Consider the following 24,665-nt stretch of genomic DNA (forward strand, 5'->3'; position numbering starts at 1 on the left):
TGTGATGTTTTTTTTCTAATTCCCTTTTTTGTGGTTTTCTATTTTTTTTTATTGTCTGACGGGTAAGAAATTATCAAATTAGATCTTTAAATCGGGAAAAATTTTCCGTCACCCACTGTAAAAGTTCTCAGGCTTACATGTAAGTTGAAGCCAATGGTGGATCCAGAGGGAAGTGGGTGCCCCCCCCACGTAGTCTAAAGTAGTGTAATTTACTTAATTAACGCAAGTTTGCGTTAAATAAACCACCTCCTAACGTAAGTTTATCGGATTAACCTATTTTGTGCCCCCCTCCCCTAAAAAAATTCTGGAGCCACCCCAAGTTTAGGTAACTTCAGTCCTCTGTTTTGCTTTTAAAACCAGTAGACATTGTCTGGGATGCCCAATGGACACTTTTAGTGGCTTTTGGACACTTTTTCACTCTGAGGGACACTGGGACACTAGTGGGTCAAAAAAGGCAGCTTTTTGAAGAAAAGGACACTTTTTGGACATTTTTCCAAACCAAAAGCCAAATGTCTTTATTTTCTTCATTTTTTATAAATAGGACTGCTTTTAATTTATACTTTACTTTTAAGCTTTGGTAACGTCTTGGGGATTTTTCTTAGATGTTTTTGCGCCCTGCGCAAATATTATTTATCAGCCGAATATGAATAGGACCTAAAGTTTTAACCAATGTGGTATACTAGAACTATCGAATCCATCTTTTTCTTCTATCTTACGGTTGACGTTTGTCATCTAGTCGGTCAACTTCAAGGACCCACCTAATGCTAGTGGCAAAGTCACCAAGGCCGCTGAGAAGGCTGGAAAGAAGAAGTGAATGGCCATTCCCTGCTGGCGCGTTCCGCGTAAATCCCTGTGGCGTGTAGCCATGTGCACATGGCTATTATTACATTGCTGTCATAGAAAGAAAGAAGTTTCGCAGAAAAGCTGTGTTGCGGTTCAATTTATTTATAGCCGTTAGCGAATGTTTTTGTTTTATATTCTATACTTTCAGCTGTGAATTTTTGCCAGACGCTGGTCGTCAGTTTATATCGAGTATAACTTAAGCGAATTTATTTCAATCGGTCTTGTCTTCTCACTTTTTTTGTTCTCGAAAACGTAATTTTTGTTCAGGGCTACTTCTAAATGTTCAAAAAACGGAACGATAGGGGAATTTTTAAGCGATTTTAACCACTTGACCAACCAGTTGACTGAGTGGTTAAAGTGATCGACGTCTTATGTTTAACTTTAAAACCATTTAGGTCAAAATAGACATTTCGTTGATACAGCCGTTAAGACCTTGTCGCACCCTGAAAATCCTTAATAGCTACCGAAGATCAAAGACTCGCATCTTTTTCACATAACTTGTGAAAATGCCGAAGTCAAAATGAATCTCTATGGTTGGTTCTTTCCTTTTTGACTAAGATAGGTAGTGGTATCGATAATCGATATAACATTTCGCTCTGTTGACATTCTCATGACGATTTTTTTTGCCATGTCTTCAAATTGAACCAGCACTAAACTTAATTTATAGGTAGTGTTAATGTCAAAGCTGGAAACATCTGCAGAACTCATGCAAGTAACAGACTGCTAGGTAGCAGAGCTAAGAAGGACGAATTTCACAGGTTTTTCAGCATTTGTTTCACAGGTTTTGAAAATTTATAGTGGCAACCCTGTATTCTGGCTAATTTCTAGAGGGGCACTAGAAGTGTCCTTTTTGGCTGATTTTGAGACTTTTGTCTCAAAAACTTTTGGCAACCCTGATTAGGCGTGTATTTTGAAAGATTGAAAACGTTTGGATTGGGAAGGTAGTTTCAATATCTGTATCTAAGGCAGAGATAGTTACATAGAACACAGGTCTAGGCTGTTGGTCTAGGTCTTAGGTATATTTGCAGGTGACACTATAATTTAGCTAGGATGAAAGTGAAAACATCATTTGATGCCTGTGTTTTTTATGCTCTTTCCTAATTCAATAATTGCTTCTGTTGTAAATTGCATCTTGAGCCCTTAAAAGTGCCCCAAAGGTATTTCATTTTTGTAACCACATAAAGAAGTTATCAACAGGGTAAAATTCTACTTTAGCTACTTTTGGCTATCTTGGGAAGGGGTTAGGTTAGGACAATGAGACTTTCAGGGATGGGTCTACAGGCTAAAGTATGTCCTGGGAAGATATGTTGAAGTACCTGCCTCCAGCCCTTCTCCCTTTAGAGGGTCCTAAAATTTGTCTACATGACAGGTCTATAGGGCTATTCACTGAAATTTTGACAAAACATTATTTTATCTTAATTTTCTGTTAGGCCTATCAGTTTCTTTTTATCTGGCTTTAGCTCTGAAAATGCAATTTCAGCTATTTGAGCAGAGTTATAAGCCATAGCCTATCAATAGTTTATTCCCAAAATTTAGGAAATGTATTTGCATATCATTTATATCAATGATTTACCAGGCGTTGTTAGGAATTCAACCATAAAAATGTTTGCAGATGATCTAAAAATCTACAGGCCAGTCATGAGTGAACAAGAGATTTCTTTATTTCAAGAGGATTTAGTTGCTCTTGGCCAGTGGTGTACTGCAAACTCTATGTTCATTAACAAAACCAAGTGCAATGCTGTGCACTATTTGCGTAGACTCCCTCAGCATTACCATTACTTTGTTGTTGGTAAATTAATTTCAAGTTCAGAATATGTTTGTGACCTTGGGATTTGTTTTGATTCAAGTCTCAAATTTAATCAACACGTATCAGACATCATCCATAAGGCTAATTGCCAATTATTACGTCTAAGGCATACTTTTTCTAAGTTTAATCTTCATTCATTGATTTCACTTTATGTATCCACTGTACGTCCAATACTAGAGCATTGCTCAATCAGTATGGTATCCCCTTAATAAGAGAGATAGAGAGAGGGTTGAGAGAGTTCAATGTAGGACCACCAAACTCATACCTTACCTGAGTCATCTACCTTACCACCAGAAAATGCAAAGACTACAGTTGCCTTTCCTCCAGTTCAGACATGATAGAGCCAACATAATAAATACATTTCACATTGTTAGGAATATTGATAATATCACCCCAACTCACTTTTTCACTTTTAAAGAATACAGTAGTAACTGTCAACACCAACACAAAATTTATCCACCATGTTCACAGAAAAGATTAGGCCAAAACTCTTTGTCTAGCCGAGTGTGGAAGACTTGGAATTCACTTCCATCAAAAATTGTTGCAAGTACCATGGTCCAGTCTTTCAAAAGTAGTTTAGCCTCTACAAATTTCTATACTAGGTCCTATCACAATCCATTTTGAGATTATTTTTTTACTTTTGTATTGCCTGATTTGTGACAGTGTGAGTTATTTTGTAGGCTTACTTATTTGTAGGTTTCAATTATTAACAGATATGTTTCAGTTAAGTTGGTATGTTATTGTATGTTTCAGTAATATTGTTTTTCCAATGTTTTTCAGTTACTGTATGTTTTTGTTATGTCATTGGCATTGTTATAGACTTTTTTTTATAATTGTTTTGTGCAACAAGCTTGTTAAAGCTTACTGTATCTTGGTATTAATAAATAAATAAATAAATATCTTTAAAACCTTATAAATTGGGATTGAGCAAAGTTGTGAAGCTGTAAACAATTGTGTTGTACTTCATTTAAGCAGAAGATCTATTTTGCAAGGTTTCACTTCTATAACTTGCATATTTGTAAAGGTCATCAAAGGTCAGGACCCTCTAGAGGGAGGAGTGGAGGTGGGTACTGCAAAATATCTTCCCAGGACATACTTTAGCCTGTAGACCCATCCCTGAAAGTTTCATTTTTCTTAACCTAACCCCTTTCCAAGATAGTCAAAAGTAGCTAAAGTAGAATTTTACCATCAACAGTAATTAATTTATTGAAAAGTTGTTAAAAAAATATCACTAGTTTATAAATAAGTCATTCAAGAGTAGTATATTCCAAAAATACTTATTTATAACAATTAAAACCTCATTTATTGGGCAATACAAATATAAAACTTTTTCCTGAAGTTTCAAGTTTTCAAATGCTGTTGACAAAAGTAGCACTGAATTTTGCAATTTGAAACTTTGCCATCAACAACTCAGGGTATATATTTGCACATTAGGGGGGTGGGGTGAGTAAATTTAATGGTAACTTTACAGTGGACCATATAATTTAGCTAGGATGAAAGTGAAAACATTGTTTGATGTTTCCTTATTGTCTTTCATAATTCATATAAAATACCTTTGGGCCACTTTAAGGGCTCAAGATGCAATCTGCAACAGCAGCAATTATTAAATTATGAAAGAGCATTAAAAAACGCATCAAATGGTGTGTTCACTTTCATTCTAACTAAATTATACTGCCACCTTCAAATTTAGTGCTTGTTATAATCTCTGGAAAACTAGGCTCTAATTTTTATAATTTTGGCTTGAGTCAGATTTTCTTTGATTTGTGTCTTGGTTTATAAAACACAATTCTAATGATTTAAATCAGATTTGTCACATTATTATTTTTTTCAAATTTAAGACATTTTTTCTAACTTCTTTAAAACCTTACCCTGTAAATCTTGGTTTAGCAATGTTGTGAGGCTCAAAACCAGTGGTCTAATTTTGTCCAAATCCTAGAGAGATGGCAAAGTTGGCATCAATTTCCCCAATTCAGGAGAAAATGACATCAAAAACTGAATGAGTCATAACCATAAAGACAAAAATATACTAAAGAAAACTGACCCATTTCTGGGGATGTTTAAGTTATGCAGACTTATCTTGTTTTGACAAGAATCTTTATTAAACCAATTTTCAGCTGGGGAGGAGAAAACTGGTATCTGGGCTGGGGGGTCAAATTTGGGTCTAGGGGACAACTGCCCCCCCCCCTGCCATATAGCAAATTACAACCCTACTCCATAGCAAATTACAGCCCTGCTCAAAAATCTTTCCTTGGACCTTTGGTTAGGTCTAAAAAAAATAACTATAACATAAAGTTTTGGCAAGTTTATCAAAGGCTAATGCCCTTTAGAGAGTGGAAGGGTAGAGACAAATACCTTGAAAGATCTTTCCAGGGCATAGTTTTGGCTCTTGAATCATTCCTGAAAGTTTCATTCTCATAATTTAACTACTTCCCAAGATAGCAATGTCCTGCTCATCTGGAATTGGCTGAATTCTAGTTTAGCTACTTTTTGCTATTTTAGAAAGGGGCTAGGTTAGGAAAATGAAACTTTCAGGGATGGGTTTATGACTAAATTATATCCCAGGAAAGTATTTTGAAGTACCTACCTCCACTCCTTCTTCCTCTAGAGGGCAATGACCTTTAAATATCTTTGTGCTATGGAGTTGAAACCTTACAAAACAGATCTGCTTAAATGAAGTACAAGAAAACTGTTTTCAGCTTCACAACTTTGCTCAATTCCAATTTATGAGGGTTCAAAAATCTAGGCAACAGTTTATTCTTAAAGTATAGCCTTTTTAATTACTATTATTCTGCTTTACAACACTTATCTTAGATTAAATCTGCCCAAAAAATGAGCATGTCCATGATTTAGATACTTTTGTCCTAACTTGAAAATTCTTTGTCCAAGATTTGTCAGCATTTTCCAAGATTATGCTCAAACTTCATAGATATGTATCCAAGATTAGGCTCTACTATATGTATTTATAATATTCAGCATTGTACATGGTTGTAATATTCAAGCAAATTCAGAGGCTTATTAAGAAAAGTTAGGCAAATTAAACAACAAAGCAATCCTATTTCTAGGGGGTATAATAGAGATTTTACAATAAATTAAATTTTAAGGTGGCAATTAGCTGTCTGCCTATTTGGTATCTTATCAAAACAAGAAATAATAAATTTAGCATTTTTTAACTACTGTGCTAGTTAACACATCATTCAATGTGTGTTTCAATACTGATTCCAAATATATTAATTACTATCCTTGCAAATGTTCATCAGCCCCCTTCTTAATCAGGTCATATGTAGCCATAGCCTATTAGCCTAGATACAACTTTGCTGATTATGTTTGTATGCATTGTTTTTTGGTCTTTAAAACTTGGTTCATAATACTGTACTAGTTCTGTGCGTTGTTTAGCGCTAGTTCTGACTAGTGCTAAAAGTTCTAACTTTAGCACTAGTGTACTAGTTCTGTGCATTTTTTAGTTGTTTAGCAGTTCTGTGCGTCAGCTATCTAACAACACAACCTTCTTCTCTAATTAATTCAGTGATCCTAAATGTAATTACCTTAATTACCACTTACTTTAATTGAGGTATTGCTTTTCTTTCACATTTGATGTAAAAATTTTCACAAGGGTGTTTTTTTTGTTAAGAAACTTCCAATAAAGAGGGTTTTGAATTGGTTTTATGCAATAAATCTGAAATACAACTTGAAGATTACATATGATTTTTTTTGTCAACAAATTGTTTAAAAGGAACTCTCTCAGTTCTGAGATTGAATTTTCAAAATATTATTGGATCTATATTCTTGGATTCACTGGAAATCGCATTGTGAACCTTTGGTGCTGGACAGTACTCACTTTTACCTTCGGAAGTTTGCAGCTTTCCCACTAAAATCTGGTGAAAGAACTACTTGTTATTATCTTAGGAATTTCACTACAAGAGCTAAAATGTAACATGATTAAAAGGTTTTGGAAATATGGTCAGTCTTCATATTACAATGAGTGGGCATGAGTATGCCCACTCATACCTGGGCATGAGTAGGTTAAATCTAAGAGTCTTCAGTGGTGTGTACAAAACTAATTTGGACAATGTTGATTTGAGAATTCTTGCAAATTTTAAAAGTATATTGTTCATCATTTATAGAGACATAATTATTATCACGTTAGGCATATTTATAAATTGAAATGGAATATTAAAGCTTTGAAATATACATGCATTGAGTTGCACTTTGATTTCTAATTGTAGAGTACTTTCTTAATTTTGACCTCTAGTGTCTACAATGCCTGTCTTTGGAATACTTATTTATATGTTTCAATTTATTTCAGCAAATTTGTGTCATTCAAGAATTTAGTCACTATTTCTGAAATGCAGCAAAAAGAACTTTGTTTAAAGTGGAACAACTACTGGGATGTATTTCATGGAGCTTTTTTATCTCTATTAAACAGTGAGCATTTCACAGATGTCACCCTAACATGTGACAGTCAAAGCATCAAATGTCACAGACTTGTTCTTTCATCTTTTAGTTCCTATTTTGAAACCCTGCTTCTAGGGATCTCACATCCCCATCCTATTATTATTCTAAACAATGTAAAATTTGATGATTTGCTATCTTTGGTTAAATTTATGTATACAGGTGAAGTGACTGTTCCACAAGCTCAAACTAGTTCATTAATAAAAGTGGCTGAAATGCTTAAAGTTAAAGGTCTTGGTTATCCTGATGAGACAGTTAATCAGACACAGAAACCTAGCTATCTCTCTCAAAATACTCAAATGACGCAACCTGCTGCAAAGAGAAACAGAGTTGATACAACCTCTGAAAACAGCTTCTTGGCTGAGGATTCTTCCAGTAATTTAGAACCTCTTGTAGCAGATACCTCAAATGATAAGTTGGTACACTATCCTGCTAAAACTAGTTCCTCTGCTTATAAAACAGATATTGCTGCATGCAATTTACTGGTAAGTTTGTTTTCTGTTGAAGTTTACTTTATTTTAAGCGAAAAACGAAAGGATAGTTATGTATTTGACTTTATTTCAATTTCAGGAAAGAACCAGGCTGTGTTGAAGTCAAAAGTTAACATGATACTTGTGTAATACCTTGATACCAGAATCTCCATCGCCAACTGAAAAATACCTTTGGCTTGCAATTTGTTAACTTAACAGTTAAAAAGTGCAAAGCACAAGATCTAATTTTGCTATTAAGATTTTCTTCTTGGATCTGACTTTTCTTTTTCTCACATTCTGATTTTGTTTAGTTCAAAGTGCCAATAGGCTATCATAAGGCTCCCTGATCTTTGGCAAACTGCATAAACTTTTTTTTCTCCTACAAGAAAATAATAGTGGAGTACAATAATATTAAGATCAAAGTCATTAGACCATTTATTTGAACAGAATGAACATTCATCATTTGAGAAATAATATGAGATGTAAAATTTGAGGTTTTTGCCAATAGGTATTGCCAAATATCTATATATATGATTTGTTTAAACTTTTGGAGGAAAACAAAGAAATCCAGAACACTTGTTCAAAACAAATCCAAGATAAAAAAAAATGCCCCCATCTTTGGCTCCTTCACTCTTTCAATTAGGGAAATTTGGAAAAGTTTGCAATGTTAACTCCTTTAGAGACTGTTTTCAGTTCAGAATCTACTGTATGCAATAGCTCGCAGGTGGGGTATTTTTCCATTCCTGTTAGAAATCTACCATAATATCTCTCTACCACATAGGTTAGAATTCTATTGAAACTGCATTTTAATTTCACTGTGTCCTCTTGTTTATTTAAGCTGGGAACAGGGCCTTAACTTTTGTTGTTTACAAAGGTTCCTGGCCATGTGCAACTTTTTTCTCCATTTTTGTATTTTTAAAAGCTTTTTAATTTTGCACCCTTGAACGTGCTAAGATAAGGATTTGGCTTAATGGTCTTATTAAATTTTTCTTTAGCAGATATGTCCTGGCAAATTTGCTCTTACATAGACAGTCACATCAAGTATTTCTCTGGAATAACTATCTTCATTCATAGTAACTAACTTAATAAAGATATTCATATGATACATTTCTTTGATAAAACTGCTGATCTATCAAAATGTGTCTGCATTTTGCGTGACAGGATTGAGTTAAAGTCTAGAAAGTAGCCTCAACTTTCTCATGATGTTTTACAGATCTTCCTTTGGTCCATAGAATACATAATTTGGATGGAAGATTGAGTTTTTCCCTTCTCTTTATATTTATCTTTTGATGACATTAATTTTAATTTGAACCTTTTTTTTTTTTTAGCAAGTCAAGGATGAATTTGCTGTAGGTATTGACAAAGGGAGGAATGATAGTTCTAATCAATTTGAAGATGACGGAGGACAGTTTGAATATGGCAGTGAAAAAGTAAGCATTTGTTAACTTTTATTGCTTTTAAGTTTTTTCTTCAAAGTGCATGATTGATTATAGCTTTTTATTTTTAATTAATTAAAAAAACTTTTCCCACAAAATAAGCTTTTCAAAATAAAGTAAAGTACTCCAATAAACCAAAAATGAACAAAATTGAATCAAATAATCTACCAAGCATACAACTACCACAAACCAGTATCAATAAATGAATGAAACCCAAAACGAACAGAAATTAAAATAAATAACAGAGTCAAATTGAAAACGAGTAGAAATTAAAATGAGTAGGGTTCAAAACCTATGCTTTCTAAAAGCCAGAATATAATTTGTACTTTACTAAAAAAATTCCAATGAATGTGCATTGTCAGTTTAATATACATATGCTTATATTTATTTCTTAAGATCTTCATTAATTTTTGATTTTTTAAAGTTATAAAAGTGAAAACATTTAAAAGAATTTTTTTCAGTAAAATACAAATTATCATCTGGCTGTTAGAAAGCATAGGGGTTTTGAACCCAACTCAAATTAATTTCTGCTCATTTTGTGTTTGACTCTGGTATTTATTTAAATTTTTGTTCGTTTTGGGTCCTCCAAATTTTGACTGGTGGTGTTAAGACAAATGCTGAACATGGACGGGGGGGGGGGGGGCTGTTTGCTCTCAAATCACTTTGGCTCTTAAAAATGGGACTATAACTTCCAATTTCAAATCAAATAAGCCCCATCTGATGTTTTTGCGACTGCCCATTCAATAAAAACCTTATATGCCCTCACAAAATAACTTACAACCCTATCCCCAGGGCGCTTGGGGGATTTTTTCAGCCCTAGAGAGGGCTGGTAGAACAGGGGTGGGGGTTTAAATGCCGTCTGTCACTTTCGACGCTTAAAAAGGAACTAGAACTTCCGATTTTCAACCAAATTAGCCTCTTCTAAAGTTAGACGAACATCCCTTCCGTAAAAACCTTAAATACCCCCAGGTTATAACTTAGAACCCTTGCCCTTAATCTCTGGGTTTTGCTTCAACCCTAAAAGCCTTATTATGTGATATTTAGACTATTTTGAGTATATTTGGCTATCTTAAAATTTCTATAAGATGCATTTCGGGTCAATACGAAGTGTGTGTATGTGTGTGTGGGGGGGGGGGGTAGCTGCCCTCCAATCACTTTGACTCTCAAAAAGAGCACTAGGGCGTCTGATTACCAATCCAATGAGCCTCTTCCGAAGTATATGTGACCAAGCTATCTATAAAGACCTTAAATACCCCAAGGGCATAACGTAAAACCCTTGCCCTGAGGGCTGGGGAGATTTTTTATCCTTAAAGACATAATTTCCAGACCTTTAAAACACATTGAACAAAATGGCTATCTCAAAATTTTGGTCGGAAGTGTTTAGGAAATGATGGGCCTGGGAGGGGGGGGGGGGTAGGGTCATTTTCCCTCTGATCACTGTCAACAAATAAAAAAGGCCCTAGTCCTCTCAATTTTCAATCGAATGAGCCCTTTTTGAAGGTTCTACGACAAGACTCTCTATAAAACATTATGTGCCCAGGGACATAACTTATGACCCTTGTCCCCAAGGCTGTGGGGGGGATCATCATCAAAGACATAATTTCCAGACGTTTTAACTACGTTGAAAAAAGTGACTATATCAAAATATTGATCGGAAATAATTGGGAAAATGATGGGCGTGGGGGGGATTTTCCCTCTGATTACCTTCGACTATTAAAAAGGGCAATAGCCCTCTCAATTTCGAATCGAATGAACCCTTTTTGAATTTTTACGACAACGCTTTCTGTAAAAACCTTATATGCCCTCAGGGCATAACTTACAACCTTAGCCCTGAGGGCTGTGGGGCAGTGTCATCCTCAAAGATATAATTTCTGGACCTTTTAACTACATTGAAAAAAAAATGGCTATTTCAAAATTTGATTGGATGTATTTGGGGAAATGGTGGGCGTGAGAGTCGTGTTAGTTGCCCTTCAATCACTTTCGATTATTAAAAAAGGCACTAGCCCTTTCAGTTTCCGATCAAATGAGCCCTTTTTGAAGTTTCTACAACAACGCTTTATATAAAAACTCTTATTTGCCCCAGGGGCATAACTTACAACCCTTGCCCTGAGGGCGGTGGGGGTGGGGGGTGTCATTCTCAAAGACTTAATTTCCGGAACTTTCAACTACGTTGAACAAAATGGCTATCTAAAAATTTTGATTTGATATGTTTAGAGAAATGTTGGGCGTGAGAGGGAGCTCAGTTGCTCTCCAATCACTTTCGACTATTAAAAAGGGCACTGACCCTTTCAATTTCTAATCAAATGAGCCCTTTTTGAAGTTTCTACAACAACGCTTTCTATAAAAACCTTATGTGCCCCTAGGGCATAACTTACAACTCGTGTCATCCTCAAAGACATAATTTCCAGTTTTTTCAACTACGTTGAATAAAATGGCCATCTCAAAATTTTGAGTGGATGTGTTTGGGGAAATGGTGGGCATGAGAGGTGGGTTAGTTGCCCTCCAATCATTTCTGATTATTAAAAACGGCACTAGCCCTTTCAATTTCCAGTCGAACGAGCCCTTTTTGAAGTTTCTACAACAACGCTTTCTATAAAAACCTTATTTGCCTCAGGGCATAACTTAGAACCCTTGCCCTGAGGGCTGTGGGAGGGGGGGGGTTTCATCCTCAAAGACCTAATTTCCAGAACTTTCAACTACATTGAACAAAATGGCTATCTAAAAATTTTGAATGGATGTGTTTGGGGAAATGGTGGGCGCGAGAGGTAGTTCAGTTGCCCTCCAATCACTTTAGACTAATAAAATGGGCACTAGCGCTTTCAATTTCCAATCGAATGAGCCCTTTTTGAAGTTTCTATGACAACGCTATCTATAAAAACCTTATGTGCCCCCAGGGCATAACTTACAACTCGTGTCATCCTCAAAGACATAATTTCCAGTTTTTTCAACTACGTTGAATAAAATGGCCATCTCAAAATTTTGATTGGATGTGTTTGGGGAAATGGTGGTCATGAGAGGGGGGTTAGTTGCCCTTCAATCACTTTTGATTATTAAAATAGTCTTAAGTGGGTAGGCACTTCCAGTTTTAATGTTCTAAATTTTTTATACCTTTTTGTTTGCTATGAAAGGTGTTGCTGTTACATGTCTTAGTCAGGGGTGTCTCGATGGGGGGGGGGGGGCCCAATATTTTGGCATTCGGTAAAATTTTTGCCGAAAGCGAAAATTTCGAAAGAAATTTTGCAAAATTTGCAGAAATTTAGAAAAATTCTTGATTTCTGCAGAAAATTCGGCATAAATCAGGTAGCGATTCGGTAAAATTTATGAAGATCGCCCCCCCAATAAAATATGCGTTGGTACGCCCCTGGTCTTAGTACAAGTGAAAATTGAATTTTCATTTTTCTCTCAACTGGAAACATGAAGTCTATACTTGAATATTCTTATTTTTATTAATATTTATAATGTTAGTATTTATAATAATATTTAGTAATATTCAAATTTAAATTTTTTTTTAGTCTATTTTCATTCTTCTTCTTCTTAAAAAAAGTACCTGGAATCCTAAATGGGCTCTTTTTGGCTTCTGACTGCACATTTTTATAAAATAATACAATTCTAAAAAAACATAATACAACTTTCACAAACAATTCAATACATAATATAGGATTTGATTGACTTGTCAAACATCATGAGAAAGTTGAGGTTACTTTCTATAAACTTTAACTTCATCCTGTTCAGCAGAATACAGACACATTTTGATAGATGAACAGTTTTTATCAAAGAAATACTTATACAACTTTCACATACAATTCAATGCATAATATAGGATTTGATCGACTTGTGGAAAGTGCATTTATTCTTGCTGCCTGTTTCTCGGAGTTTAATGCCTGCAGTATTGATACGGCTCTTCTATTTTCATTTTGCACCTTTTATTTTTAAAGCTAGCAGGCTTATTCAAACCTTTGTGCAAGTGCCTTGGGCTCTTCAACTTGTTCAAATTGAAATTCCATGTATCTTCTTATATTCTACTGAACGTAAAGTGGAATTATGTATATACTCGACCCCTTAAAGTGGTTTTTTACCGAAAAAAGGGATAAAGAGCCTCAAAAGCATGCATATTTGTGCACAACTGATAGGATATCCACTCACCTCTTCCTGTTTATGGATAAATAAGAGCATATGATGGAATTTGATAACCTGTTTGATAAAACCGCTTCCGAGATGAAGGGAAAACTTTTGTTTTGTTTTATTATATTTGTCCCTTCCGTCTCTATGTTATAACCCGGTAGTTTTGGGGATGTGATTTTTTATATTTTTTTAATTAGTAATTTCATTGACATCAGTAATATCAGGAATTGACATTACTGAAAGATGTGTGGTTTGGTGTTTGACATTCAAGTCGATTCCAACTCTTAAGATTTGTTCGTATTTCCGTGTGTGATTTTTATTTCTTTTTTAGCTTATTGAAAATCGGATTTTGGAAAATACAGAAAGAATGTCAAACAAAAGCTTAAGTTTTTCAGGTTAGTCTTTCATTGTTTAATTAAAGAGTAAAGAAAATATGTACTGTTTTTTCTCCCCTTTTTTGTTTATTTAATTTCATTAGAATATAAAAAGTAAGATTGACAGCTTTTGCTTAAACCCAATAAAGTCTTTTATTAAACCTGATCTTCGTAGGAATACTCCAAAAAGGTTTCCAAAGTGATCAATATAACAAATAAAAAATTCACATTTTCAATAATAATGTAATGCACTTTGTAGCCTAAGGGGGTTGCTGTAAGCATTATGATCATAATTGTTTATAATTATAATAGTGATGTGGCATAAGAGGGATATTTTTTATTGAAAAAAAAATCAGAATAATGTATTATTTTAGTGTCAATTGATAATCGATTTTTTTTTTAGAAAATCCTGACATGTCTAATGCTTACGATGGCAAAATACTGCCGTAATTTTAACTGTGAAGATGTACTTCAATTTTATACTAGTTCCAATACTATTTCTAATAATCAGTATTAATTCATTAGAATATCCAATGCAAAGACCCAATGCCAGTTCCAATATCAGGTATTCTTGCATTCGATAAGAACCTTGTTCTTGTTCGTCCAACTAATGATAAGAGTCATTGCTTCCTCTCCCAAATACATAATTCTTAATTCAGTCATTATCGAATATCCAAGATAGTCTTGACGGGAGTACTATGAAATTGTTTTATTTTAATATGCTTGCTCAAAGTATTGCTTACTGAGTCACTAATGACAGTAATTTGTCTGAGAGTTTGTCAAATACAGAGCTACTAGAATACAAAACCATTATATTGCAGCAGCAAAAGTGTTAATACCTCGATGGTAGTTTATTTTCTTTTATATGCCTGTTTCAGGGTCATAAACCTCTGACATTCTGCCAAATATAGGTTTAAAGTAACATTTTTTAGTGAAATAAATTATGTTATGGACTGATTCTTGAATTTCATCTCTGCTGTGCTGTGAGATCGTCGGATGGGAGGAATGCTTGGAATAATCATTCGTTTTTTTTTAGATTAGTCCAAACAAAGGTGTTGAAAATGTTTCTCAAAGAAAAATTAGGCTAAGAGCCATATTAAACTTGTGAAGAGTGGGCATAGTGTCTGATAGTAATTAAACAAAAAACAAGTTTTTTCTACTGAGAGTAAAGAGCAGCATTAAAACTTAAAATGAACAGAAATTATTATGTATATAAGGGCGTTTGCCCTCTCGTCAATACCTCGCGCTTTACGCTAAAGTTCGAATTTTGTTCCAATTCTTGAAGAATGACCCCTGAATCCCAAAGGCCGTTTAATTAGAATAAATAGCTCTTTTGAAAGTACTGAAAAAACTATAGCGTAAAGAGCGAGGTATTGACGAGGGGGCAAAACCCCGAATATACGTAATAATTTCTGTTTGTTTTAAGTTTTATTGCTGCTCCTTACTTTCAGTTAAAAAACTTGTCTTTTTACTTAATTTCTGATCGTTTTTTTTAAATAATGCCGGGAAATCTGACGCTCCTTTCATAGAAAATTCCCTTCCCTCATAAAAAATTCCTCCATGGAAAGATCCTCACGACCAGAAAAATCCCTCCTATAAACGTCTGTATACTTCACAATTACCTATATTGTATGTAAACAACGGGCAAAGTTCTCGGCTTTCAGCTCTTTCCTCGGGGACTGTGGGGAATTAAGTCATCTTCAAAGACGAAGTTATTTGATTTTTCGACTATGCTGAACAAGACGTCTGTCTCATATTTTGATCGATTGACTTTGGTAATAAAATGAGTTTGGGACGGGGCCTAGGTGCCCTCCAATCTCTTTGAAAAAAGGGCACTAGTACTTTTAGTTTCCGTTGGAATGAGCGCTATCACGATATTCTAGGGTCACTGGGCCAATACAAGCACCCCTTGAAAAAAAAACCAAATAAACACGCATCCGTGATCTTTCTTCTGGCAAAAAATACAAAATTCCACATTTTTGCAGATAGGAGCTTGAAACTTCTGCAGTTGGGTTTTCTGATACGCTAAATCTGATGGTGTGATTTTCATTAAGATTTTAAGACCCTTTTTTTCGAAAATAAGGCAAATTTCCTCAGGCTCGTAACTTTTGATGGGTAAAACTAAACTTGATGAAATTTATATGGATGAAATCAGCATAAAAATTTGATTCTTTTGAAGTATCTATTGGTATCAAAATTCTGTTTTTTAGAGTTCGGTTACTATTGAGCTGGGTTGCTTCTTACTAACAGCTCGCTACCACGAACTGTTTGATACAAACTTGAAACAAACATAAGCTATTATCAATGAAGAAATAGAGACCGGAAAGATCAAAAATTGTTCTGCCCTGATTATTTCACAATCAGGTGCTTCTTATTTTTTAATACATTTATTATTGTCACTAATTCATCCACACAGAATAAATGTTCATTAATATCTAAAGAGTCACAAATTTTTCGTCAATTACATCTATGCTCTTTACTTCAAACCTCCTTAACTTGTAGTTTAATGCTTTCCATTTTCCTTAAATTCTTCTTATTTTATATGATATATCAGTCCAATTATTGGACAAGATGTATTATACTTCTTGTACAAATCCCTCCTTTCTGCTAACAGAAAGCATATTCCTAGCTGTGTTTCTATGTTTCTTCTCAAAGACATTATCAGTGACTGTACAAACTACGTTTCTAAAATTGTTGGATTCATCTTCTACATTGTTAATTTTAAACGCTCTAGCTTAGTATTCAACGGTTCCTGGAAAGTTTCCCTCAAACTCTTATACTGGAGTCTTTCAACATCATAGCTTCCTGGAAAGTAGGTACCCTTCCTAAGTTTTATCTTTAGGTTAATCCTAGACACTACTAGTATCTTTAATTTTAACATCAATAACGGCACTTCTATTTACTCTAGTATCTGTTATCAATCCTGTCAGTCTGTTTTTTAACCCAGGGATATGAGTTTCTGAAATTTCTATAAGTCCGATTTGAAGCGTCTGAATTCCTCTGTCAAAATGTTGATACTACAGTTTTTTCTTCTTTTTTTTTCTTTTTGATAATTTAAAAGAAGGTACTACAATATACATACTAGATCAGAATTTATCTAACAAAACTCAGCTCTTTTTTTATTCCATTAAACTGAATTAAAAAAAAAAATAATACATGTCTGTGGGGAGCAGCGACGAGATTTAGGCCCTAAGAAGAGGCGTGCTTAATTAGATAAGTACCATTCAAGGCGAGGCCTTTGAAGTCTATTATAGAGATTAACTGGTTACACTATGGAGAAACTAGAATTAGGGAGTTTTTATTATGAATTGTTGATGGGCTCCAAGTTGGGTAATGGCTGAACCTCAATCCCTCTTCTAGCTGTGCACATAATGCTTCCTAGTAATTGGTAATGAACCGCTTTCAGACATTCAGTTACAATTTGAAACTTCTAGAAAATCAGGGTCATTACGGGCAACTGACAGTGAGTAAAGGGTCGCTACATATTAGTCAGTGAAACGCCGCTACAAACCAAATTCTTGAAATCTTCAAGCATCATTACAAGCTAAACTGTTAGAAATGGAATTTATATATAAGTTACAAAAGCTCGTGATTTGGAGTTTGTTCTAAATTTATAAGAAATAATTAGTTTTAACTAAGCCAACGAGAAGTTATTAGAATAAACGCATATTGTTAAAAACAAATTTGTCTAGAAAAGGCTGAGAGATCTGGCTGAATTTCACCACTAGTTTTGGCAGTATTAAGAAACAAGAAGGTGTTTTTAGATGTTTTTCTGACATGTTACACTAGGAAATTACGTGCCTAATTGACAATTACATTAAATCTAATTTACTGTCTAAATGTTTTTTTTTATTGTTTTTTTTACTATCGAGTTTTCTTTTCTCATTTTTGAAGCACCATATAATAATTTTTTTTTGTTCTTCATAATTTTTTATACCAGAAGGGCTACTTTTTTTGAGGGTTTTAATGACTTGACTTGACTTTTATTTTCAACTAATAATACATTATACTTAACTGGCACTTACAACACATTTTTTGAATAACATTATCAACAAACGTAGAGATGGTAAGAACGTATGACGTTTTATTAAGCCACTATTGTGACTTGAGCAGCGTCACACAATCTTTTATCATAAACCAAAACTCATTCACTCTTTCTACTCTTTTCATACCATTCAATACAAATTAACTCAATTTAAATTTTTTTTTAACATTTTGTTTTACAACTTAATTACAATTTAACATTAAAAAAAAAAAAAAAAAAAAAAAAAAAAAAAAAAAAAAAAATTAATTCCCACCCAACAAAAAATTTTTTAATCTAATTTTAAACTGAAACTGGTTTTCTGACTCCCTAATGCTCTCCGGAAACCATTCCACAAATTAACTGCATAATTTATAATTGGAAAACTAGATCGACTCGTACTCCTTACTTCTGAGACTAAGCTTCAACGACCTCTAGTCCTATGATGATGATAATCAGAATTAAACTTTAAAAAATCTCTAAAATATTCTGGAGATAATCTATTAAGCACCTGGTAAGTAAACACTCCCGCCTGATGGTCCCTGATCTGATGAATATTTAAAATTCTAAAACTAATAAAAGATTCATGCGTATGCTCATACTGAACAAACTCACCCAGTAATCGTAGTGCCTTATTCTGAAGAATCTGCAGTATTTTAATATTTGAAGTAAAATTAGATTCATAAATACAGAAACCATAAACAATAAAAGGATGAAAAACAGTATGATATATATTTCTTAAAACACTTAAGGGTAACACGTGTTTCAAACGCCGCATTACTCCAAGACCTCGTGTAAGTTTAGAAGAAATCATATTTATGTGTTTCTTCCAACTCAAATTATTATCAACATAAAATCCTAAATATTTATTTTCAAAAACCTGCGAAAGCGACAAATTTTCAAATACTACGAAAGCACTATTTACAATTTTTCCTACCCTACTAAAAATCATATAATTTGTCTTAGAAGTATTAACAGCAAGGTAACTCGAGGAGGTAAACACCTAAAGGTTTTCCAGCGTTTGGTTTGCTTTATCCACTAGTTCTTCCAGTGACCGTGCAGAAATCGTCAAAGCAGTATCATCTGCAAATGCCGTAACATTTGCTTCAGGCATGTAGAACCTCAGAGTATCGACGTATACGAGAAAGAGTAATTGACCAAGGACTGAGCCCTGAGGAACTCCACATTTTACAGGATAGACTCCGCTAACTATGTCATCTATCATTACTTTAGTTGACCTTCCATACAAGTATGATTTAAACCAATCCAAGCAAACATCTTTTATTCCCAGACTAGATAGGCGACACAGCAGCAACTCAAAATCCACAGTGTCGAAGGCTTTTTTGAAGTCAACAAAGATCGTTAAAGGAATAAGACCTTTTTCTAGAGTTCCATTGATTACATCCAGAAGATGATGAGCAGCATGACTAGTATGTTGATTTATTTTCAATTATCTTTAGAAGTTGAAGATTTTAATGAGGATATTTTATCATACAAACACGAAGACGTTTCTTTGGTGGTCCCTGGTGACGTATCTGAACAGCTTACTCGTAATTTCAAGCCTTCTGAGTTTCAATCAAATGTTCCCGAGAATGGAAGTGAGTTTTTTGACATCTCAATCTTCTTTCTTATTATTAAGTCAAAAACTCATCTGACTTTCCAAAAAAAAATGTAATGGAAAATGGTAAAGATTTTTTAACTCCACTCTAAATGTACATCGTTAGGGTATGATGTTGGACATTTTCATGGCAGAGAAGTAGGTGATTTGGGCACCAAGGGCATCAAAATGAAAGCATTTTTTCTTCCCTCACTCATTCTTAAGTCTATTCACTCCTGAAAACTGTGATTTTGTACAATTATTATTTTAGTTGTTATTAAACTATTCAGATGGTTTTGATATTATAAATTACCTCCTTAATGATCAGACTGAATCGTGGCGGGACAGATGCAAAAAATCGTCCTTTTTACACTGAAAGCAACACAAAACATTTGTACCATCCATTTTATGCTCATCGATTAAGTCACATTGTCACAATTGAGAACAATTCTTTTCTATTGAACAGATATAGAATAGTGAGAACATGTCGATATTAAGTAAGAAAAGTGATGTTTCATGAATCAGAAGAAAAAAGAGAATTAATATAATTTTTCATGTCAACTGAATGGGTAATAAGTCAACTAAATGGGTAAATGCAACATAATAGGTTAGTGTAATTGGTCTTTCTAAAAACACTCCCTGTAGGTAAGTCAATTGATAAATAATTTGAAGCGTTGAATCTCGAAGAATTTTGATAATTAACATATTAATACATAGCCTAGATTTTTAACTGTTCACTGAGATATACATTTATTAAAAGAGCTGTATTTATATGTGAATCCAACGACAATATTTAAGTACAACAGATCCTAACAAGCTTAATGTACTAGTAATCATAAGAAGCTTAATAGTAATCTAACAAGCTATGTCCCAACCATTAGCAAATACTAGCTATCTTCATCACATTACACCTTCATCAATTTGCTAGGTGATCATTGAAGTTCGGTATCCATTCCTGGGATGTTTATTGTCCTAACCCTTTCAATTTCTAAGATACCAAAATCCACCGTAACTGGGATTAAAACAGGGATGATGTATAAAAGTCAAATACCTCCATTGGGCTTACTATTTGAGACAAAAAATTGTCATTAGCCAATGCTAAGATTAGTATGATATATCAAATGCTACCTAACTTGAACAAACCAGGGAATTTAGTATACGTTAGTAGGGGTTCAAAACATTGTCACTGGACGTATTATAAGTTTTACGTTTATTGCTGGAAGTTTTAGTCTCATAGTTCTTCTAGTTTCCAAGATAGCAATCCCAAAATCCTTTAGAATTTTTGGAAATTTTAGGAAAAAAATTAAAGATTATTTCCGAGTATAAGTTATGTCATTTACAGTGGAATGTCATACAAACATTTGACGAACTTGGAAGGACATACTATCTTTGTATTTACTTCAAGATCATTAAAAACGTGATATGAAAGTTCTAACGTAATATCCCCATTTTTTCCTGGAATATTACAGTTACGTCTTTTTGGCAATCTTATTTCACATACTATCTTTTGATTTAGTTTCACATATCCCTCACTTTTTCCTGAAAGTTTCAACTTAATGCTCTATTCTGTTCATAAGATATTGCATCTATGCCATTCTGAAAACCTAAATCAACTTTTGTTGTTTAGCTCAGTTGTAGATGAAGTAGTAGCTGTTACAGGTCTTACATTTTCACCTCATTACCGTAAACCATTGATGTGAGAACATTGCTGCATTTATACGCAATACCCTTAACATCACCTTGGAAATTGCGCAGACGCCCTTCTTACCATTTGGATGAACCTAAACTCTTTATATTCAGTTCATTAATAGTAGCAGTATATGTATGTAGATGTATCCCTAAAAGTTTCAATTTAATACGTTTTGTTGTTGCTGAAATATTGCTTATACGCCCTTTTGATAATCTTTATGCACATAGTATTTCTTTATTTCTCAAAATTTTGACCTATATGCCCATAGCCTCGTTTTTTTTTTTCTACACCCGCCTCCCTTTAAAAAAAAACAAAACCAATTGGTAAACATTGGACAACTTGTATAACCTATAGCCCTGGGTCCCAAGGATCTGGTGGGGTATCTTACACGCAGAGGAATAGTGGCAGGAACGTTCTATCATTTTGAGTTAAATAATAATATCGAAAATTTTGATTGGATATTTTTTTTTAGGAAAAGCAGGTGACAGGTGGTAAGGGAGGTGGCTGGTTGATCAATCGCTTTTGTCTGTTAATTAATTAAAAAACACTTTTTCCACAAAATAAGTTTTTCAAAGAAAAGTAAAGAACTCCATTAAACAAAAAATGAGCAAAAATAAAATCAAATAATCTACCAAGCGTGAAACTACCACAAATAAACATCGATAAATAAATGAAACACAAAACGAACAGAAATCACAACAAATAACCGCGTCAAGCTCAAAACGAGTAGAAATTAACATAAGTTGGGCTCAAAACCCATATGCCTTCCCAAGGTCAGAACATAATTTGCATTTTACTGAAAAATACAAATGAATGTGCATTGTCAGTTTAATATACATATACTGATATTTAGTAATCAAAATATTAACATTATTTGGCTTATTGAAGTTATAAAAGTAAAAACATTTATATTTTTTCAGTAAAGTGCAAATTATGTTCTGGCCATGGGAGGGCATAGGGGTTTTGAGCCCACCTTTTGTTAATTTCTGCTCGTTTTGAGTTTGACTCTGTTATTTGTTGTAATTTCTGCCGTTTTCCGTTTCATTTATTTATCGATGCTGATTTGTGGTAGTTTCACGCTTGGTAGATTATTTTATTTTATTTTTGCTCATTTTTTGTTTAATGGAGTTCTTTACTTTTCTTTGGAAAACTTATTTTGTGGAAAAAGTTTTTTTAACTAATTTCTGTTTGTTTTATATTGACATAGTCTTTTCAGGGAAACAGAAGAAAATACTTTAAATCTTTTCGTTTTTTTAAGACTTTATAGTTTGGCCTGCTATTTGTATGCTGGAGTAACTTTTTCAGCAATTTTTAACAAAATACAACCTTTTAAAAATCTGGACACAAATAGTAGTGTTTAATTTAGTTTCATACCTCTTCTAGTTGACCTGAAATGGAAAACTTGATACCATTCGCAAATAAATCTGTTTACTTTCTTTGATAGCTTGGATACACTTACGCTATTTTAATTTGGTTAAATTTTAAGAGCAGAAGTAACCCCGAAAGTTTGAACATAATACCCTCAGTCGATCTTGGGATATTGCTGAGAAGCCTTATTGGGAATTAGCATTAACACAGTGCATTTTGGCTTAATCTTAAGGCAACATTTAGTTTTTAAACATAGTGGGCAAATGAGAGGGTGGGTATGGGAAAGGGATTAGTTGCTCTCCAATCACTTTCAACTATTAAAAAGGGCATCAGCCCTTTCTATTTTCAATCGAATGAGCTCTTTTCGCAGTTCCCACGACAACTTCTTCGATACAAAGTGCCCTGGTCTAAACAACAACAACAACAACAAAAAAATAATAGATTATACCCTCATCGATCTTTACTATAAAAATGTCAAGCCTTCCAATCACTTTCGACTATTAAAAAGGGCACTAGGCCTTTCGATATCCAATCGAATGAGCCCTTTTGGAAACGACAATGCTTTCTAAAAACACCTTATATGCCCCCAGGGCATAAATTACAACCCTTACCCTAAGGGCTCTTAGGGTTGTTGTCATCCTCTAAGACCTAACTTTCAGAACTTTCAACTACGTTAAACAAAATGGCTATCTCAAAATTTTGATTAGATGCGTTTGGGGAAATGGTGGGCGTGAGAGGGGCGTTAGTCGCTCTCCGATCACTTTCAAGTATTAAAATGGCACTAGCCCTTTCAATTTCCAATCAAATGAGCCCTTTTGAAGTTTTTACGACAACCCTTTCAATAAAACACCTTTTATTCCCCCAGGCCATAACTTACAACCCTTGCCCTGAGGGCTGGGGGGGGGGTGTCATTCTCAAAGACCAATTTTCCAGAACTTTCTACTGCGTTGAACATAATGTCTATCTGAAAATTTTGATTGGATGTGTTTGGAGGAATGGTGGGCTTGAGAGGGGGGTTAGTTATCCTCCAAATACTTTCGACTATTAAAAAGGGCACTAGCCCTCTCAGTTTCCAATTGAATGAGCCCCTTTTGAAGTTTTATGACAGCTCTATCTATAAAAATCTTATATGTCCCCAGGGCATAACTTACAACCGTTGCCCTGGAGGCTCTGGGGGGTTGTTATCCTTAAATACATAATTTCCAGAACTTGCAACTACGTTGAACAAAATGGCTATCTCTAAGCTTTTATTGAATGTTTTTGGGGAAATGGTGGGCGTGAGAGGGGGTTAATTACTCCACTCACTTTCGACTATTAAAAAGGGCAATTTCAATTTCCAATCAAATGAGCCCTTTTTGAAATTTCTACAACAAATTTTTATATAAACCTTACATGCCCCCATGGCATAACTTACAACCCTTGCACTGAGGGCTCTGAGAAAAGACCTAATTTCCAGAATTTTCAACTACCTTCAACAAAATGGATATCTCAAAATTTTGATTGGATGTTTTTGGGAAAATGGTGGGCGTAATAGGGGCGTTAGTCGCTTTCCAATCACTTTGAACAATTAAAAAATACACTAGCCCTTTCAATTTTCAATTGAATGAGCTCTTTTGAAGTTTCTACGACAACCCTTTCAGTAAAAACTTATATGTCCCCAGGGCATAACTTACAACCCTTGCCCTGAGGGTTGTGTGGAGGAGGGGTTGCCATCCTTAAAGACCTAATTTTAAAAACTTTCAACTACGTTGAATAAAATGGCTATCTAAAATTTTTCATTAGAAGTGTTTGGGGAAAAGGTGGGCGTGAGAAGTGGGTTAGTTACCCTCAAATCACTTTCTAATTTTAATTAATTAACTAGTCCTTTGAATTTGCAATCGAAAGAGCCCTTTATCAAGTTTCTACGACAAAGATTTCAACAAAAACCTTATATGCCCCCAAGGCATAACTTGTAACCCTTGCCCTGAAGACTGGGGGGAGTGTCCTGCTCAAAGGTATAATTTCCTGAACTTTAAACTGCGTGAAACAAAATGGCTATCTAAAAATTTTGATTGGACATGTTTGAGGAAATGGTGGGCATGGAAGGGGTGTTAGTTGCCTTCCAATCACTTTGACTATTAAAAAGGATACTAGCTATTTCAATTTCCAATCGTATGAGCGCTTTTTGAAGTTTCTACGACAACGCGTTCTATAAAAACCTTATATGCCCCCAGGGCATAACTTACAACCCTTGCCATGAGGGCTGTGGGGGATTGTCATCCTCATAGACCTAGTTTCCAGAACTTAAAACTATGTTGATAAAATGGATATATCAAAAGTTTGATTGAATATGTTTGCGGAAAAGGTGGGCGCTAGAGGGGGGTTAATTGCCCTTCAATCACTTTCGACTATTAAAAAAGGCATTAGCCCTTACAGTTTACAGTTGAAGGAGTCCTTTTTGAAGTTACTACGACAACGCTTTCGATAAAAACCTTATATCCCCCCCAGG

The 24,665-nt window shown here is 34.4% G+C and overlaps 1 protein-coding gene across 3 annotated transcripts in view; it reads left to right on the top strand.

The window, feature by feature from the left end:
* The first annotated feature begins 1,743 nt into the window (after positions 1–1,743).
* LOC148941622 (uncharacterized) overlaps positions 1,744–24,665 on the top strand; it is a 58,642-nt gene continuing 35,720 nt past the window's right edge. The window contains exons 1-5 of one of the 3 annotated variants that reach the window (XM_089104651.1): positions 1,744–1,784; positions 6,954–7,584; positions 8,898–8,999; positions 13,459–13,522; positions 18,983–19,120. In XM_089104651.1, the coding sequence (XP_088960777.1) occupies positions 6,994–7,584; positions 8,898–8,999; positions 13,459–13,522; positions 18,983–19,120 (895 nt within the window). In that variant the 5' untranslated portion in view covers positions 1,744–1,784; positions 6,954–6,993. The other 2 variants (XM_089104653.1, XM_089104654.1) reach the window with 2 other exon arrangements.

This window comes from Artemia sp. Qi Xiang Cuo, chromosome 18 (genome assembly GCF_049724085.1).
Source record: "Artemia sp. Qi Xiang Cuo chromosome 18, ASM4972408v1, whole genome shotgun sequence".
Taxonomy (NCBI): domain Eukaryota; kingdom Metazoa; phylum Arthropoda; class Branchiopoda; order Anostraca; family Artemiidae; genus Artemia; species Artemia sp. Qi Xiang Cuo.